Genomic DNA, 19,608 nt, shown 5'->3' on the forward strand with positions numbered 1-19,608 from the left:
TATATAGTTATATTGTAATTGTTTGCTGTTTTCATACAGTTTCCTTGAAACATTTATGAACTTTAATTCCTCACAGGAGGTACATGGAAGAACAGTAATTCTTGTCTTTGAGCTCAATGTAGATTGTTATGGAAGATGAGGGAAATTTTTTTGTGTACAGTGTTTTAAACTATAAAGTCTGCTTTTAAGGCTATATCTAGTCTAGAATATTCAGATGGTATTTTTAACTTTTCCTGTAATGGCATTGCAAAAGTACAAAAGTGGTTTTAAAGCTCATGTCATGGGGATATCAGTAAAAGTTACAGGTGTTTTAGAGAACCTGACAAACATCTAATCTGTAGAAATTGCATACTGCTGTAAATCTAAATTTTACTGTGCAACTTAATCTGTAAGCAATATTAGCTTTTTATTAAAATACATTTATGTTTTCATGTGCTTTTATTGATTTCAGCTTTCAAGATAGCAGTGATAGTATGCTAGAAACAGAATCTGCTAAACTGAGAATGCTAAATATCGGAGATGAAGTACCACAGGAAAGCCAGCTTTCGAAGTTCCCAGTTTCAAAGATTAAAAACAAGAAAAGACAGTCTGAAGAAACTACGGAAGCAAAGGTATTTTTATTTTTTAAGCAATTCTGTTTTCTCAAGATCTTTCTGTTTACCATTAGCAGTGTTTATGTAAATTAAAGCTGTTTTTTGATATGCTTTTGTAATGTTTTTACTGCTTGGTGCACAAAAGGCAACAAACCTGAGACCATCAACGAAATTCAAATGCTATCAATTTGGTTGGCTTTAACAAAAACAAAACAAAACAACATTATACTAAACTTAGAGTATAATGCTCATGTTTGGCTTATCTGATAGATAGTTTAAACATTTAAACACTTTAATTTTTCATAATTGAAGCACTATAATATCAACAGTGAAATTTGATGTGCTGCCTTGGAGCAAATTTCTGCTAGCCTGCACGTACTAGTGTGATGTTGACAACTGATTTGGGCAGGAAGAGTATAGGACTGTTTGTGTTGCCTCGAAATGTAGACCTCCTGTATCCTCTCATCCTTGGCTGGTATGAGGTGTTTCAGGAAAAATATAGGAAACTGGACCAAGATTGAATGATCTTTCCTCAGGTATGCTCTAATCAGTGCTAGCAGTTTGGGAACTTCTTGAGATTGCATCTGGCGTCTTTCATAGCCCTTGGTGGACCTCTTATCTATCAGTTTGTCTAGCTGACTTTTTGTATCTATCTGTACTTCTGTCATCAACTGCATACTACAGCTGGGAGTTCCTTATTTTATGCACTGCATGAAAAAGTATACTCTTCAGATTATCCTAAGCCTGCTGCCTAATAGCTTAATATGATGCGCTCTACTTCCACTATTATGTTCCTGTTCATCTTCTCCAAGCTATTCTAGTTCTTACTGCTGTGCTGTGCTGTTTTATCCAGTGGTATCTTTTTCAGGCTGAAGAGTCCTGGTCTTCAATTTCTCCTGATGTGGAGAATGTTCTATTTCTCTGATCATTCTTCTATCCTTTTATCACTAACTCATTTTTGGAACTTGATAGCATCCTGTTTGAAGACCTGTATGGCGGGGGGGAAGGAATTACTTTTCCTTTTGTGCTTTCTAAGATGAAAAATGATCTTATGGATAAAGCTTGATATGAGAGATGAGGAAATTCTAGGTGTTAACGTTTCCCTAAGGTCATGGGAAAATGATTAATGCTTTGGCCTCTATTTTAGATTCTGTCTCCTAAAATAATTTCTTCCTTCTAAATAGAAAATTACCTACTTAATATCTTCATAAATACTAAATGCTTGTAGTGGGAAGTGTTAGAACAATGTATTCTCCTGATATTAATTGGTATAATATTTATTAAAAAAAATAATGAACTGATCAGGGCAATGTGCCATATACATCAGCTGAGCATAGTGAAGTAGCTAAGCTTTCACATTAATTAATTATGGCTGTTTGACATAAAGTCTTAAAACCTTCCAAAACTGGTAATTTCAAAAGATCAACTATTCAGTTACAATTCTTTTGGCCTGCTATGGTTAATTTAAATTAAAACTAATGGAACACAATTACTGACTTAATTTGAAATACTCAGCCAGCCAGTAGTGGGAAACATGATTCTATTAACATGATGAAAAAGTGGATAAAGAAGAGAAAAATATCTTTATTCAGTAGGTTTTTATCTTAATGCACTAAATAAATTCTGTATAAACTTTGCTGAATTTGTGACTAGTTTTCTATGCTGTGATTTTTTTTTTTTTTTCTTTCCCTTTTCAGAGTTATGGTCAGTCATCTCTGAGAAAAAGATTTAAATACTGGACCTGGAAACTAGTAATAGCTGATACTAAAGAGTCCATTATCAGCTTCACCAGATTAAAAGACAGAGGAGCCTTATTCATGTTTCTGCTTGTCATTATCTTACAGCAAAGCGTTCTTCAATGTTGCAGAGCTGAAGTAATAAACACTTGTTTGTTTTCTTATTCAGACCAAAGATATATATGACTTGTGTAAACCAGATGAAAAGGAGAGTGCATCAGATAGTAATTTTCAAACTGAAAAAACGTGAGTAGAATTATTTTACCTTCCATTAGTACTTGAGCTAAACTTGCATTTACTTAATTTGGATATAAATTCTGTTTAATCATACTAGGATTAGATGGTAGAGCATGATGACTTTTCTTCCTTATTCAAGAAGGACTTTTGGTAGAAATCTTGACTGCTGAGGAGTGATGCTTTGACTGAAGCTTAGCTTAAATGAGGAGGAAGACTTAACTAAGCTTAGAAAAGCTAGTTCTTCTACGCTCAGTTACCACAAGAGAGATTTCTCTAAAGAAGTTTTGCCATTTTGTATGGGAATGTCAGTTGTTAAAGTTGGCTTTAAAAAGGGCTTTGTTGGCTTCTTTGAAACTGGCAGATGTCCATCAGAGCTCATTAGCTGCACACCCCACATGTATGATGTATTCATACTTTTATAATTGGGGCACTGTTGCCCTTCGGAATTTAATGCAAGAGTCTAAGTTGAGACGCCTCTCTGGAAGGTACTCCGTCTCTGTCTTGACTATTCTCCTTTATGAAGTTAGTCTTTGTGACTATTTCTTACACGGATGTCTGTAACTGAGCAGTGGTGTTCATTCCTCTTGTGTACCTAAGGTTTCCAGTTTATATGATTAGAGACTTAAAAATCCATAGTATGATTCTTTAAAATTGATTTAGAGATAGTGTTCTAGTTTACATTTAGTTAGCAGCACTTCTAAATCTGAAAGTTTCATCCTTCTGTCCTTTCTTTATTGAAGGACAGGTCTCTCTCATGGTTAAGATTGTCACAGTTGTATTTGCCCTGTCCTAGGAAATATATAAGATAAGGTAGTAGTTCCCAATCTGAAGATTATTGATAGTCTTGCTGACAACCTTATTGACTCTGGTAAACAGTGTGTGGAACCTAGGAAACTCTTGCAATCATTAAGGATGCAGAGATTGATAGGTGCCTCTCATTCTTCGAGAACGTTTGGTCATTGGCAGTGGGACAAAGAGTTTGAAAGCAGCAGATCATAGTTCTATGAATTGGGTAGCCCTGAAAGGGAAGGGACAGGAAAGGGAGACAGAAAATCTTGTATATGAAGTAAGTCTGTTGTACTTCTGAAGCAGCTTTCTATTGTTTCAATTTTTAGTTTCTATTGAAATCAGTAAGCCTGTTCTCACTAGCTTCAATTCTGAATCCCCAGGGAAAGAGGTATTCCTACTGTAGCAGCAAGAGACATTTCCTTCTGGTATTTTAAAGTTGGATTCCATTGGAAGCCAGCAAAAGGTCTTGAGGTTTACTTGAGATTCTGTCCTTTTAAGTAATCTGTCCTTTAAGTAATCTAGTAAACTGACAAAAACTGTATCTTTATTACCCATTCAGTCCATGCTGAAGTACATCTTGGACCATATGAAACATTAACGTTCTCTCTGGCAATAATATAAAATCCCTCTTTTTATATCTTAAGGGAAACTGAAAAGCCAGCACACAAAGAGTGCTTTCAAAGACCTAAACCCAATTTAGCAAAATCATCTGGAAGGAGAGAAGCAGCAACCCAAGAAAAACTGGAGGCTGAGACTTCCCCTCCCCCTCCAAAGCTTGTGAATGAAGCTGAAAAGGTCAGAAGGAGAAACCTTACTTAATATGCTATACTGTTGATATTGTATCCATTTTGATCAGTGCTGATCCTGTGGACCATCTACACTCTAATATGGGTTCTGAGGACTGCCTTTGAGGTATCTGTTCATTTGCCCAAGAATAATATTTCTTGTCTTAATTTCAGTGCACTGTGGAAGACAGTGGAAGTAACAGAAGTGAAATCACAGAAGGAGAGAACATAGATTTGGAGACTAAATCTCGGTAAGTATTAAGATCACTTTTCCAGTCTACTGGTGTTGTTACAACTTTGACATTATTAATTTATGATACGACAATTGTTCATTTATTCTGTTTAGTGCTGTTATAAAAAGGTCTTTATGCAGCACTAGTTGGGAAGATTTGTATTCATCTTAAATTTGGCTTCAGCATTTTCTTGGATGATGTCAAATGGTACTACTGTAGAGGCACGTCTTTCTTGGGAAATTGAAGAAAGCATTACTTTGTAGAGAGTCAAATTTCCTTGGAATTTGGGGGGAAAAATAGTGATAACTGAACATTAATATAGAGGTAGGACTTTTGTGGTGAGACAGAGTTGCACAGGACTAAATCAGGCTTTGCTAGGAATGTAGATCTATGACTCTGGCTTTCTCCCACTCTCGTTTCCCAGCTAATGGCTCAGCTTTTGATGCTTGCAGCAGCTACAGCATGCAGGCTACTAAAGTTCCTCGTTTGTGGTATTTTACAATCTTTCAGAGAAGAAGGTGGCAAAAAGTGATAACTTCATATCCTCTTAGTGGCACGGTAAATAAATGGAGTTTCCACAATGTAAGACCAAAGCAGATTTCGTACTCGTATGAAGAAACTTGCATAAGCGGGTGGAAATCTTTCTAAAGACAACGCAATATAAGATTAAATTCCAGATAAAGAAAGCTATGCAAGTCATTGAATGCTATGTAGGCTTGACATTAGGGAATAAATATCATCGTTGTGAATCCTTTGCTAATTTCTCTTGTGCAGAGAACCTGGAAAAACTGTAATTGCAAAGACAGTAATTAGAGGATGTCGACAGCGCTTTAAGCCGAACATTACAAGAGCATCTGGAAAGAAAGAAGAGCCTGAAAAAGATGCAGGAAAAGATAAAATGTCCCATCCAGAGCCTAAGGGAGAAATTGAAAAGGTATTTAATTGAATAAGATAACTGAAAATAATGTGTTTAGTGATAAAAACCTGTTGAATGCAACTGCAACACTTTTTTTTTTTTCTTTTTTTTTCTGATTGTGACCAGAAATCAACTGCTTGCTTAATCTGCAGTGACAGTGTGATATTGCTTAGAGGAGTCAGCTAAGCTGGGAGTTTTTCCACACATATAGTAGATGCCAATAATCTCTCAAGTCCTGCAGCAAATACAAGCTTGTGTGTTTGATCTAGATTTTACTGCGCCTTTCTGGCTGATGTGAAATTTACCTTATGGATCTTCTGTGTCTGTCATAGCATCCCATTTCATATCCTATTTTGGACAGTTATCTGGCCTGTTAAGTAATCTTGTACTTGATAAATGTAAAAGAATTAGTGTCTTAATGTTCTATTTCTATTCAGAATACTGACCAAAGTAATGGGTGTGATACTACCAGTGGAGAATCTGCCGGAAAACATGATGAAGTCTTGGAGACAATGTCTCAGTAAGTATGTGAAAAATGAGAAGCTATGTGCTGCTCTCTGCCATCCCTCTCACTTCTGGTAGTATTATATAGAATGGTGATTATAGAACTTTCTTGAGAAATTTCTGCAGTGAGAGAGAAGTTGAAGGAAGAAAAAGAACTTTTTTTTTTTTTTAAATGCATGGAATACATAGATGAACCATTTTTGTTTTTAAAGCAGTGCTCTTAAATGAGATTTCAAGCATGATAAATGCAAAAAAAATTGAATGCTAGTCCCTTTAAAACTAAAACAGGCCTTCTCCACTAGCTTTAATACTGAAATACATCCATTTCAGTGGTGGAAAAATTTACGTATTTAAATAATAGGAATAAGTGTTTGTTCTTGAAGCGTAATTAAGTGTCAGATGCCTGGGATTTGTGGGGGGGGAGAAATGTGTGGGCAGCTTAATGCCTGTGTTAATTAAGAAATGTTTCCTGCTTTTCTGTTCAGTGGAGAAATGATAGCTGTAGTGTAAATGCTCTGAGAAGTGTATTTTACAGGAAAGGTTGTAAAACACATTCTTTTTCTTTTTAAAGGTGGATATTTGAAGAGGGTGGAGGGAGGTAAACTGGGGTTTGATCTGGTATAAAAATATTATAGCTGTTATTTCTTTCCTGAACCATGCTATATAACTTGGTGCTCAGGGTGAAGAGGCATAGAAGCTGATTGCTGGTTTTAATAATGTGCTGCTGACATTTTCATGTTAGTAAGATTATGCATGAAGTTAATTGTATAGTCTCTGAATGTTTGCAACTTAACCCTTTGGACCCTTTGTTAAATTAAGTTCATGTGCCTCTAGGGCAGATAGGAAAATGAAAAGAGCTATTATGGGTCAGAGGCCTCTCTAGAGGCAGATAGAAACATGAGAAGAGCCTCTTATGGGGTGAGAAAAGGTCTATCTAGTGTGGTATCCTGTCTCCTATGGGGAAAGAAGAACAGGGCAAGCAAATGCTAATTTCTCAAGTACTCTTTCAGCCTCCAACAGATATACTTCTGACTTGTTAGCTAGCAGTGAATAGCTCAATTCTAAGTAAGTGTATGTTAATAAGAGGGGGTAGCAAAGGGGTGGAAGGAATATTGCTTCTCTGAGACCCCTCCAACTTTCAGACATCTTATGTTCTTACAAATCATATGTGTTTTTTCCAGGTCTAATGAAACAGCTGGTTTACAAGAGGACAGCAAACAGACTGTGCTGAAACCAGCACCGCTAAAAAGAGGCCGAATGCCAAGACCAAAACCTAATATAGGAAGAACTGCTGCAAGGCATGAAGTCCAAACACAGAAAAAAGATCCCGAAGAGGAGAAGGCTGAATATGGAAAAGTGGAAAAGGGTGTGACTCACCCTAGGAATGAAAAAAATGATTCATGCCTCAAAGATGTGAGTTTCCTACTCCTGTGCAGTTGGAGGTGTTTGCAGTTGAAAGTGTGCAGTCAGGCACACTTTTTTTTCTCTGGTGCTCAAGCGGATGCCTTAGTAACAAAGATCTAGGTGCATACCATGTTGTTCTTTCAGAATTATCTGAAGTGTCATAGAATTTCCTAATGCTTGGATTTAGATTCTGTTCTCCATAGAGAGAGATTGCATCCCACTTTTCCATCGTGTTAGGGATGGTGTCAGATATGAAAACAGAAGTGTAGAACAGAAAGGATAGTCTTGGAAAAGCAACCATTTCAAATAGTATATAGAAAAATAACAAATTTGAATTTTTATTTTAAAAGTATCTAGTGATGTTAGTTGGTTGCACAGGAAGTAAGATCTTTTTGAGCATTTTTGTAGAAGAGGAACTAAAAGATACCCCCCCTTTTTTTTCTGCTCTGCTCTTCTAAGGGAGAGGTTGAGCATATATCTTTTTTTTTTTTCTTAGAGTGAAATTTATATTCCTTTTAGGATGTGATGGATTATGAAGACACTCAGCCATGCATTGAGATGTTAGAAGAAGATGTCTCTGCAGATTCTGAGAAGATGGACTCAATATATGCAAGCCAGTGTTCCCCAAAAAAGTCTTCAGAAGCTGAAAGCTGTGAATGTAAAAAGGAATATTCAGATGTCTTGAATGATGTTTCAGATTTCAATACAGAGTAAGTTTGTTTTTTAAATGGAGAGATGATTTAAAAAAAATTAATATCTCTAGGTATTTTACATTCAACTCCAGCAATTAAAACTGTTATAGATACAAACTCATCATAGATATACAACTTATTTTTAATTGAGACAATACTAGAATAAAAAACACCTGTGAAAGTACTAAATTTATCTGCTGTTGGCATATAATATTGAATGCAGTTTTTAAATAAATACCTTTTTTCTGATGCTCAGTTCCTGTATTTACCTTCTCCCATGTTAGTCCTAAAAATATACCCCATGTGCTTATGTAAATCCCTGAGTTGTAGGGTTTTGGTTTCCCGTTAAGCTGTCCTTTTAAAGACCTGGATTGTAAATCTACTGTGTAGTTCTAGATGTGATTAGACAGAGAGGAAAATCTGTGAAACATTTGTTGTGACTGGAAGTTGTAGTTGTTCTGAAGTTCATTTTGTACTTGTCTTCGACCATTTATGAGATGCACAGGTTTTTGATTGTTGAAGTGTTTGATATGACCTTATTTGATCTTTTTTCCATGTCAGTTACTTTGGCTATTGCTCTAAGAAAGCTAAGAATATTTATACTTGACTCCTGTATTGGCGAGGATCACATACAAGTATATCATGTATGACCTGGAGAGCTACTGTTGTCTCTGCCTTTGATTGTGCTTTTATTTTTTTGTTTTGTAGGAAATCTGGTCCTCAGAACCAAGATGAGAAAACCATTGTTTCATCAGCTCGGCTATTGAGGAATCGATTCCAGAGACCAAAGCCAAATTTAGGAAAGATAACTGTTACAAAGGATGTGCTAGATGTAAATAAAGGTGTATCACAGACTGATACCAATAAGGAAGAAAGTTTGACGCAGTGTGACGATGAATGTAGCACCCTTCTCGATGTAGATGTAAGGCGCTTTTTCCCCTTTAGTTCTAGCTGAGCCTTGGGGTTTGTGGAGCTGAAGGGAACGCTGATGTTTTTTTTGTTTGTTTTTTTGTTTTTTTTTTGTTTTTGAAAACACAAGTTAATCTTTCTTGAAGCAAAATTTTTTCAAGAGCTGAAGTTTTCTGAATAGAAACTCCCCTACCTTCCACCTAACTGTATGTGAGGAATAATAGCTTACATCTATTGTATATTTTGTTATGTATCCAAATGTCTTTCTGACCTGAGGTGGGCTTGTAGAGATGACAGTGAAGAAAGAAAAGTACTAATAAAAGACGGCAAACAAGAAGTCTGGATATCAAGCAGTTTAGTTTAAAAGAAATAAGTGTGTGTTTTTCTTGGAAAGCCTGAGAAGTTACTAGTAAGCAGTTAACTGGAATTCTTCTGCAGGAAATACCTTATAGTGATTAATACTGAACTTCATGAACATCATAACATGCCCTTTTCAGTTTGAATTAGCGTCATGACTTTTTCTGGTTCATGTGTTTTTACTTTTTTAGAAAACAGAAAAATATGAAGTCCTGCAGTCATTAGAACCCTTGGGAAAGGAAAACTCTCATGGCTCTCAAGAAGCTTCTGGAAGGCCAAGTTGTCAGTCCCCAGAGATGCTTTCAAGATCAGAAGATGGTGAACTTGAGTCTTGTCCACCTGTAGATAACCAAGAAGAAATGTCAGCTACTGATGCAAGGTAAAGCCACTTCAGTTTCTTGACTGTAACAATGAAGACATGTTAAAAGGAAATCATTGTGCCAATGGATTTCTAACTGGCAAAGAAAATCTAATAAAAATACCTAATGAAATGTCAGTTCTCATAGTTTCAGCATCGGTTATACTAAAATTCCAGTTATTTCTATGCTATGCGTCAAATGAATGAGCATTCATTTTTACAGCTGGTATTTTGTCAGAATCGGCTTCGTCCTCTGAAACACTAGATGCGTTTAGTTTAAGCAGAATGTTAGTTTGCTTTTCAGAGAAACCATGTGAAAATTACTTTGGCTTTATATTAATAAGCGGACAATAAGGTAATGCCTCCAGGGAGTTAGTTAATTATATTGTTGAAGTCGTTAGACTGGTGCTTTACATTTCTTGATGTAACAAAGATTTCTGTGTATAGGTTAAACTTGGAAGAACTTTGTTTACCTGTTTCTTTTAAAAATTCAGAGATGTGTTTTATAGGTAAATATAACTGGCCTGTGGTTTTTAATGGCCAGCTTTTGTGTTAAGTTTCAGATTTTTTTTTTCTGTCTGACGTAGGCTTGACAGCAAAAATACTACCCAAGAAGAAAGCAAACCAACTTCTCTTCAACCTGTACAGTTAGGGAGGGGCCGATTCCAGAGGCACAAGCCAAACTTAAGAAGGACTGTGGGAAGGAAGGAATTACAAACAGAAAAAAATAAGTCGGATGAAAAACCTCAAGCAGAGCAGCTGGTATTGCAAAAAGATGAATTGGCCAATGCTGTGTCTGTTGTCGTAAGTCTAATAAGAATACATTTTTCGTCTCCAGAAAAATGCTTTCAAGTTGCATGTTCTGTTTCATGAAGTTGCATTAGAACAACCCCCCTCCAAAACCCTGGTATGTTGAGATAATGCAGATATGAAATGAAGTCTACAACCTGTATTACTCGTATTTTCTGGAAAGTGGGGATGTGATTTTGGTTGGATTGCATGGTAGAAAAGCATTATGCACATTTCAGAAATTCTAGAAGAAAAGTGCATTTTATATATAGCAGTAAAAAAAGAGCTTTTTGTTCATTTTATCTTTCCTGTTTGGATGAATCAAGTCTGTGTTGAGGAATCCAGCATAAAGTATCAAGAGAAGGCAGGAAGAGCTATTTTTATGTAAGAATTAAGCTTTGACTGGCTTCACCATTGCAGAGTCTGGCATTGACTGAATTTACCTGTGTAAAGTAGAGGATATTTACCTACATTTTATGTCCCACAGACACTTTACTAGGCACTGTAATAGGTATAAAAATCCTTGAGAGCCATTGCAGTAGTATTAAACTCTCTGTAACCATTTTTGGGTTGCAGATGAATGATGCTATGGGTGCAGGCATGAATTGGTTCTGTGCAGAGTTGACTGAGATCTCAAATGTAGCTTAAACTTTTTATGACTGACTCATTTGTGGAGTAGGTACAGCTGCTTTTGTTCTTGAACCTGTGTACAGCTAGCTTTGAGTACTTGTGTGCTGTGCTCCCAGAGAGGAGCAGGAGAGGCGTACTGCAGATGCACTCAGTGCCCCAGGGCACCGCTCATGCCCAGCTGAGTTAGTTGCTTATGGTTCAGCTTTGTCTCTTCTAGACCTGTGGCCTGTGCACGTGCGTCTGCTCTGTGCAGTACAAATGTGTAGAGCCACTGCAGAGTACAGTGGTCTGATGCTGCTCTGTAATAATAAAGCCATCTTGGACCTGGAGTGCTGAGGAGCGTGTGTGAGTGGTGTCTGCGTGGAACCGGTGTGGCAAATACAGAAGTAAAACTAATAAACCTTTCTGAGTCTGAGGTTATTTTGTGACAGCTAGGGTGTGCCTGTGCTGTGCTCTAAAGTGTCCAAATTTCAAAGGTTTTCCAAAGCCTTTTCAAAGGCCTCAGTGCATTGTTTCCCTAGTGCTCCATGTAACACAGAGTTGATTGAGTGATAAATAGACAACTGTTATCCATAATGCTTCAGTGCCTGTGGTAGTGGCGAAGAGGCTAACTCTAGGCTGCCCAGGACTGAAAGAACTTATGTTCCTGCATGCCTTTTAATTGATTTATGTGCTCGGGCAGGTGACTCTCAATAAAACAGCATGATTCTCTTTGTTCACATTGGGGAGATTAACACTGAGATCTGGAGTTTATGCTTGCCTTTTTAATAAAACACATTTTTGTTTTAAAAATTTGCTTGATTCTCGTTTTTTATGCTATAAGGCATAATGCTTATATTTTGTTGCATATTAAAGGGTGAAAATGAAGTTACATTGCGTCAAGCTGATGTGTTGAGTGATGAGGAACAGGCACAGCAAGAGGAGCCTCAAGTGCCCCATATTTCTGAAAATGCATTGTGTAAACAGAGCAGGTGAGGTTAGAGTCCAGGAAAATCATGTTTTAAAATGTTTCATCTAGTGCATAAATTAGACACTTCTGTAAATGTCAATTCTTTTGTTCCTTGTTTCCTGTCTTTCTCTAATGCTTAGGTTTCAGTGCCTTCTGGCAGCTTCTTGCCAAGTTTTCAGAGTACATTTTTAGCTGAATTTACTTGTCATTGTTTATCTGATAGAGTCTTGCTCTGTTTGAGCTCATAGTTCTTTTTGACCAAGCTTTTCTTTTATTGGATTTGTATTTCCATATACAGTGATCATGCATGTAATGCTCATAAATTTTGCAAAGTGCCAGAGTTCTGTCTTTTGTTGGTCCCAGTCTGGTCTTCTACTTTACTATTGCTTGTGTTAAAATAAGATTTTAAACATATATTAAGTTGCAGGTTCTTTGATGTTGGTATGATTAGTAACACAAATTTCCTTTTGCTGTCAAAAATGTTTTGACAATGAATTTTCCTTATTCCTTGTCAAATCTTAACTGTAAATGTCAAAAACAGAAATATGTATGTTCTAAAGGCTATTTTATTGTTTTTTTAAAAAAAACCCGAAACATATGGTATATCGGAGTTTCTAATCATCTTGTATTCTTGTATCATCTTGTTGATTCAAAATTTAATGTATGTGGAAATGTTTTCTTCCCCACCCCCAACTGAAGTCAAGTGACTTTTGTTTTGTTTTAAATACACTAGTGCTGAAAAATCCGTTTCCCCAGAAGGCAAGCTGGTTGCCCTCAAACCAGCACAACTCTTAAGGAATCGATTTCAGAGGGCTAGACCAAACCTAGGAAGAGCATGTAGCAAAAAAGAATCTCCAGTGGTGCAAAAACTTGCTGCTCCAGTTGAAGAAGAAGCAGAAAAAGGAGAGAGTCTCCCTGTAGTAGAAGAGTCTGAGGAACCTCTTTCCTCAAAAGTGAGAATTTTGTCCAGACCTTTCTGACTGTGCTTATTGATACTTATCTCTGCACCAGCTGCTGTTATGAAGTGTCTAAATAAGCTGCTCTCAACCCATAAATTAATTTTCAACTAGTGAGAATTACTGTTATGGAAATTAGGCTTGTCGGCCACCACTGGATACTTGCATCCTAATATGAGGTCCTTTAAAATTCTGTGTTAATGACACACTACTTGTGTCTATGTTTTTTTGTTAAATCTAAAGACTTATCCTGTTCTTCACTTAAACTTTAAAATTTTAGCCATGTACATGATAATTAATAGTTATGGGCATGGCATATTTCTGTTGCTGGGTTTCTTCTGAACCCACTGGTGGTTGGTCACAAAGGAATATATGGATGCCCTTCCTAAAGGAGAAGGGAACAATGATAGGTGCCCTAAACTACTAGGAGATTTTTGAGCAAAGTTTTGTTTCAAATTAATATCTAGATTGTAACTTGCAATGCTTTATTTTACATCTGATATATTTTGTGCTAATATTGTCTTTTTCCCTGAATTTAAGGATGACATGGAAGTATTGCTGTCTGTGGGGAATTCAGCTAAGAATGACAGTCCAGAGACAAATACAAGAAGTATGAAGTCAGAAATACTCTGTTCCCCTGAAAAATCACCACTCTCTCGCAAGAGAGAGCAAAAAGAGTGTCCGTCTACAGAGGCTGTAGAAAGCATTCAGGATACCACAGAGAGGTAAAGTTCCCTGTTGACAAACTAAAAAAAGCTCTTAAAAAAAACCCTTTATGTATTTATCCAGTTATTTTCATATAGCTCTTGCTTTGTGAAGTGTAGGCTGAGCTTTATCAGTTGTATGTGATACCTGCCATGATGGTCACTAGGTGGCATCCTTACATAATTTTAAGTGTATTTTTAATGGAATCACAGAATTCCTCAAGACCGTTTTCCACATTGGAAGAGGATATTTTGCAGGTGGGAGTAGGACAGTAGGAGCAAGCAGTCATAGTTCAGCTGTTTGAATTTTTCATTAACACACTCCTAAGGTCCAGCAGACTATGGATGTGGACCCTTGAAAGCAGGACAAGCTCACTTTGTTACTTTACCTACAGCGGTTCTCAGTGAGCTTGTTGTCTTAAATGTATTCCCAGTCTTCTCACTTTTCCTTTCCAGCAGAAGCTTATGCAGTGATTTGGTGGAGGGTATGCTTTTTATGTATGTGTAATATGAGGCAGATTGTGCCATTCACTTGTAACTGTTCTGGGCTGTGTTATAAACTACCTTATGCATAATCCTAACTAATATGGAGCAGCCAAGGATCAAATTATTTTACTGTTCTCTAAAATTCTCTTTTTGTTCCTTTCTGTCTCTGAATCTCTGCTTGGGATCTCTTTTGTGACTTGTGTTACAGTCATATCCCAGAGTCTTTGTGCTAGGGTTAATAAGAAAAGAGCCTTACCTTACTGAGTCTTCCTGGCTTCTGTGATAGGGGATTTTCCTCAGTCTTGAATTTCATAGCCCAAGATTTCAATGATCTTACTGTGATATGAATGTGGGATGTGAGAATTTCATCCTGTTTAAAAACAGTAGTACCTTGAGCATTGGGATTAAGCAGCCATGGAAGCACCTTCACTAATTTTTGGGGCCCATGGTGGCATATCTGAAACTTTCAGCAGTTGCTGACTTTATGTTGTTTTACCTGCTTGTCCAAAAGCAAACTGAAAGGTCCATTACTGAAGAAAAGCAAATTATCTCCTTTTTGCATTGCTCTCTTTCTTCCCCTAGTGAGTGGAGTTTAATAAATAAGTTAACACCCCCCCCCCAAAAAAAAAAAAAAACCCCAAAACCAGAACACTTAGGTCAATTTCTGGGTGGATATACAAAATATTTATTTGTGAGCCAGGGTTGTACAGTCTATTTAATAGTGCCTGAGCACTAAAATTTAAAATCTTAATATTTTGTAGGTCTGGTGATAAATTAAGTTCTGGAGAAAAAAGTAAATCAAATGATACAAAACCTTTGCATCAAGTGAGGGACCCCCTCTGGAAGCCAAGGTCAAACCTAATGAGAGTTACTAGAAAGAGAGATCATTCTGAAGAAAGTAGAAACAGAAATGAAGATGACACTGAAATTAGAAATGCAGAAGAGTGTTTGATGTCAGAAAGAACAGATGTATCAATGGTAAGTGCTGAATGTTTAGTTTGGGCCAATTTATACTTTAATTCTTGTGCTTAACTTCTTGGAAGTCATGGTGCAGAAACCCAGTATATGGATGTGAATAGTTGAAGTGATTCTTTTCTTTTTTTACTTCACTATTGGGAATGATGTTGAATAAAAATACTCAAAATCCTAAAACTGTGAGACTATTTAATATGTACTGTCTTTCTAAGTTTTATAATTTATGTGGCCAGAAATCTTCATTAGCATAAATACATGCTAACCCTGTTACCAACAAATTTAATGTCTGCTGTGCACTGAACAATGAAAATTAAGGCAGCTATCTAATACCAAATACTATGTAAAATCTGTATAAGTATGCTTACAGTTATTGATATATACCTGAATAGCTTGTTCAGACCTTCTTCTTAAATTCTTTCGGCAGACCTGAGCTGACCCAGACTGCTTCTTTCTGTCTATAGTTATGGCATCTGAATCAAGTTGTTTCTTATATTCTAAATGGATCGCTAGAAATATTCAATTAATGTATCATGTTTGCCAAGTGCCCATGGTTGATAGAACTGCACTTACTGATGTGTTTTAAAAAATTACACATTTTGAACAGAATTGCGTAGTGTGCTCAAATGAGAGTTCTAAATCCATCCCAAGCAACTGTTTTGTGAGAATAGCTCTGTAGGAACTTTATCAAAGCAAACACTGCAAGTGAGCAAAATTTTGACACTACAGCTCCTGCGGGAGAAGATGACTTGTGACACAATCCTGCTTAATAGAATGCTGCCTATGTTCTGACAAACCTTTCTATTTGTGTTTGAATAATGTTCAAACCCTGTTCTCTAAATCAGGGTAGCTATTTCTTTCTGACTTGTTCCTAGGGCAGAAAACAAATAACTCTTCCCTTCTCTCAAATTGTCCTCTAAGCTAATAGGTAGCTTTAGAAAACAGAAGATAGTTCCTCTTTCCAGCTGCTGAAGGGCTACTACTCATGATAAGTTGAGCGAAGACCTGGTCTGTTAATTAGCAGCACTGGGAACACAGGTGCCATGAAATGGCATTTTTACTACAGAGACTGAAATTTAAAGAAAAAGGTGTGTGTGTAGGAGGAGTCTTAAGCTAGCAGGAGAGGTGACAATTGGGCATGTGTTCAAGAACCTCAAACTTTGTTCTTTAAATTGCTTTGTCACTAAAACCAGTTAAAAAATATGTTTGGCACTTAACATGGTAATAACTGTTTCATCTGTTCAGCAAAACTCTACTAACTTAGTGGAAGCTGCATCCTTCTCAGAGGCTACAAGAAAACATCGTTTTACAGACTCTGAAGAAACATCCTGTAAAAGAATCAGGCAAGAAAGTAAATTCCAGTCTCCAGAGATTTCATCAGAGAGTGAGAGTCAAGAAGAAGATTTTCAGCCTTCTGCTTCTCAGGAGAAAATGTCAGGTGATCTCACAAGGTAAAACAACTAATTCTGACTTTCAAGCTCAACTGATTTGGTTTTGTTTTGTTTTTTTAAAATTTAATTATCAGACATAGTTCTAAAACTGTGTTTAAGCACATACAGGATGTCAGTCCTTGTGTCTCTCATGTTCCAGGTGCGCGTAGCAATCCCCATGCCTTCTACCCTGTCTGTACTCTCATCAAGCAAACACAGCCAGCACTCTCGCCAACTCATCCCAAAGTTCCTGCTTCTACTTTCTGTTCTCACTCTGTATCATACCAGTCTTAGCTCCTGGGCCCACATTGCTAGTACTGTGCCACTGTAAGAGTTCTGATTTTAAAGGCAAGGCCCTCCAAGTACTCACCCTGGGGACAAAGACATTGTGGTAATGTCCTAAATGAAAACTCTATGCTGGATGCCTCTGCTGCTATGTATTCTTCACTCCCATCTTCCAAGGATGCTGGTTTTTTTCTTTTTTTTTTTTTTTTTGAGGGGGTGGGGGGGTATGAGGAATTACTTTCGGCATCCAGTGTTCATGCTCCCAACTTTGAGGAGGGAAATGGTAACCAACTGATTCTTGAAGAGATTGCTGTTTGAGAAACATGAGCAGACAAGTAGTTATTGGTTAACGATCCTCATTTCTAGGTGTAAATCGGATCAGCTGAAGTCTCACAGTTTGGGGTTCCTAGTGTAGTTTTACTAAAAGATAACTGGACCTGTTCCCCTGATATAAAAAGCATGCAACTTCCAAGTCCCTCAAAATGAGAATTAATCCACCTTTTCCGATCAAGGAGTTCTGCGTCCTGTAAGTTGCACTGTGTGACATTTCGACACTCAAACTGTTTAATACACATGTGCAATCAGTACTTTGTAGGTACATGAAATAATGACGATTTCTAATGATACAGAGTCTGGATACATTTTTCTCAAAAAGTAACTTTTGTTAGAAGGCAACTAGATCACATGGCTGGTCATAGTGATCTTTTCTCTTCAGTGAGTTTATATTGATTTGTGGTGTTCCTCTTTTGGAATGTCTTACATTTCATTGTTTTTGTTCTGTACTTCAGAAGGCAGTCTAGAAGATCATCAAAACGGATAGCCTCAAAACGGGTCTTGGAGCTAAGAACTGCTTCTTCTTCTGCCTCTGAATGTGAGCCTGATCGCAATGAAAAGGGGAATCAAAGACAAAAAATTAAACTGAGTATTACTAAAGGCAAAAGTCTGAAATCTGCTCGTAGAAGGAAATCTGGGAAAGAGCACAGAAGTTCAAAGACAACCTTGGTGACTCTCCGGGCTTCGCAAGAGGAGGATGAGGATGAGGATGAGGCTGATGATTTTGAGCCAGATGATGAAGATCAATGTTTTGCACCAGAGGAAGTAAACAAAGCTCCCGTGTTTGTTCCTGTAGGTCTTCGATCTCCAAAACCTGTTCCTGTTCAGATAGAGGAAACCATGGAGGAGGTATGATGTTTCTTGAGGCCCGAGATGGGGCAAATGGAGCACTTCAACTTTACATTTGAATGTTAGGAAATGAGGGAGGGGGATGTGTGTGTTCTTCTCCCTCCCACTTCCCAATCAAGAAACTTTAACTGCATTCTTTACTTCCCAATCAAGAAACTTTAACTGCCTTACAGCCTTATGTAGCATTATATGTTGTGTGCAAGTGACCAAAAGAACAATTAGCTCTAGATAAAAGAGCAAGAGAATTGAAAGCTCAGTCAAAGCACCAAGGGAAACTCTAGAACAATAACAAGGGGAAAAGTTGTTGCAGGGAGAGCTCTGCTGATTCCCTTCATCTTGAAGATTTGGAATATAGTAAGTGTGAGGATGATGATCAAATTACTTGGTTTAACACACAGGAGCCATCAGGGCAAGGGATGTGATTAGATACCTGAGAACTCAAATGTCAGACTTAAGCAGGTCAGTGCAAAGTACCTGTGAAAATGCAAGCCTTTGAAAACTACCCAAATTGAGCAGGTTTTTTTTTTTTTTATAAGAATATCACTGGCAGTAGTGCAACCTTTCTGTCAAATGTCAGGTCCTTGAGTTTCTGAAATGTGGATTGACTGAAGTTCTCAATGGAAAGATAGTGTTAAAGAGGAAAAGAAGACGGGCAAAGCTGTCTATAAAAGTTTCACTGCATACATACATACTATATATGCATGTGTGTGTGTGTATATATATATATATGCTTTCTCTATGTGTGTACATGTATATAAATTTCTTTACATATACACAGATATGTATATATGTATATACACATACATATAAAAAATCACTGTGTACAGATATGTACAGATAAAACTTTGCTACATACATACATGATGTAGGCTCTGTGTGTGTGTGTGTGTGTGTGTACATGTGTGTGCGCGCGTGCACACACGTGTATTTTCCCTAAACTTAGTTTGGAAGACTGAACTGCTTTTTTCCTGAAGACTTAAAAAGCAGAAAAAGGGAGAAAGCAGACAAAATATTTTTGTGTTAAATAACCAGCATGAAAGATATCAGCCAAAAAGTTTCGTTTGGTAGAATAGTAAGCAACTAGAAATAAGGTCTTATGGTTGTCTGCTTCCAATTACAGTACTACCTGCTATACCTCCAGTTTATATAACTCCTTCCTTCTCAAATCACATGGTATGTACTATAGGACTTAATTTTGGGGAGGGATCCCATTAAATGTTCAAGATCTGCTGAGTGTACATGGACTCTAAAACTTGTATTCATCAGATTTTCTTTTGGGGCTGATGCACTGAAATACTTTTTAATTTTTGTTTTCATTAAATTATTTTTACAGCTGGAAATATCTGCAAGTGTCCCAGATGTGCAGGTGGTTACTGATGTTGAAAGTCTGTCTCATGCATCTGTCCAGCCAGTGATGCAGAGGGAGGAAAATGTGAACACCTCACCAGCTGTAAGAATGTCTCTTTTTCTGGCTTCATAGCAGATACAAAACTACATGGCCAATGTCAGTTTATGATGCCTGCTTATAATAGTATAGCTTAACAGATTCTTAATGTCCCCCACAGATATAAGGGACACAGATACGGGAAAACCATATAAATAAAATTGTTAACCTGTAACACACCATTTCAAAGCCAGAGTAGCCTTTGGGCAGAGAATTTACTGGTAACATTGTGTTAAAATTGCAGATCCATTTTATATAGAACTTTGAT

The 19,608-nt window shown here is 37.1% G+C and overlaps 1 protein-coding gene across 3 annotated transcripts in view; it reads left to right on the plus strand.

The window, feature by feature from the left end:
• The window catches only part of LOC135324404 (transcription factor TFIIIB component B'' homolog), a 51,667-nt gene that overhangs the window by 15,929 nt on the left and 16,130 nt on the right, over positions 1-19,608 (plus strand). For 2 of the 3 annotated variants that reach the window (XM_064500571.1, XM_064500572.1), the window contains exons 12-29: positions 452-611; positions 2,499-2,575; positions 4,000-4,150; positions 4,315-4,391; positions 5,148-5,307; positions 5,727-5,809; positions 6,975-7,206; positions 7,717-7,907; positions 8,598-8,811; positions 9,347-9,534; positions 10,101-10,317; positions 11,788-11,903; positions 12,615-12,834; positions 13,378-13,562; positions 14,789-15,005; positions 16,245-16,450; positions 17,503-17,896; positions 19,230-19,346. In XM_064500571.1, the coding sequence (XP_064356641.1) occupies positions 452-611; positions 2,499-2,575; positions 4,000-4,150; positions 4,315-4,391; positions 5,148-5,307; positions 5,727-5,809; positions 6,975-7,206; positions 7,717-7,907; positions 8,598-8,811; positions 9,347-9,534; positions 10,101-10,317; positions 11,788-11,903; positions 12,615-12,834; positions 13,378-13,562; positions 14,789-15,005; positions 16,245-16,450; positions 17,503-17,896; positions 19,230-19,346 (3,205 nt within the window). The remainder of the gene's footprint in view (positions 1-451; positions 612-2,498; positions 2,576-3,999; positions 4,151-4,314; positions 4,392-5,147; positions 5,308-5,726; positions 5,810-6,974; positions 7,207-7,716; positions 7,908-8,597; positions 8,812-9,346; positions 9,535-10,100; positions 10,318-11,787; positions 11,904-12,614; positions 12,835-13,377; positions 13,563-14,788; positions 15,006-16,244; positions 16,451-17,502; positions 17,897-19,229; positions 19,347-19,608) is intronic. The other variant, XM_064500573.1, reaches the window with a different exon arrangement.

This window comes from Dromaius novaehollandiae, chromosome W, assembly GCF_036370855.1.
Source record: "Dromaius novaehollandiae isolate bDroNov1 chromosome W, bDroNov1.hap1, whole genome shotgun sequence".
NCBI classification, from domain to species: Eukaryota; Metazoa; Chordata; class Aves; order Casuariiformes; family Dromaiidae; genus Dromaius; species Dromaius novaehollandiae.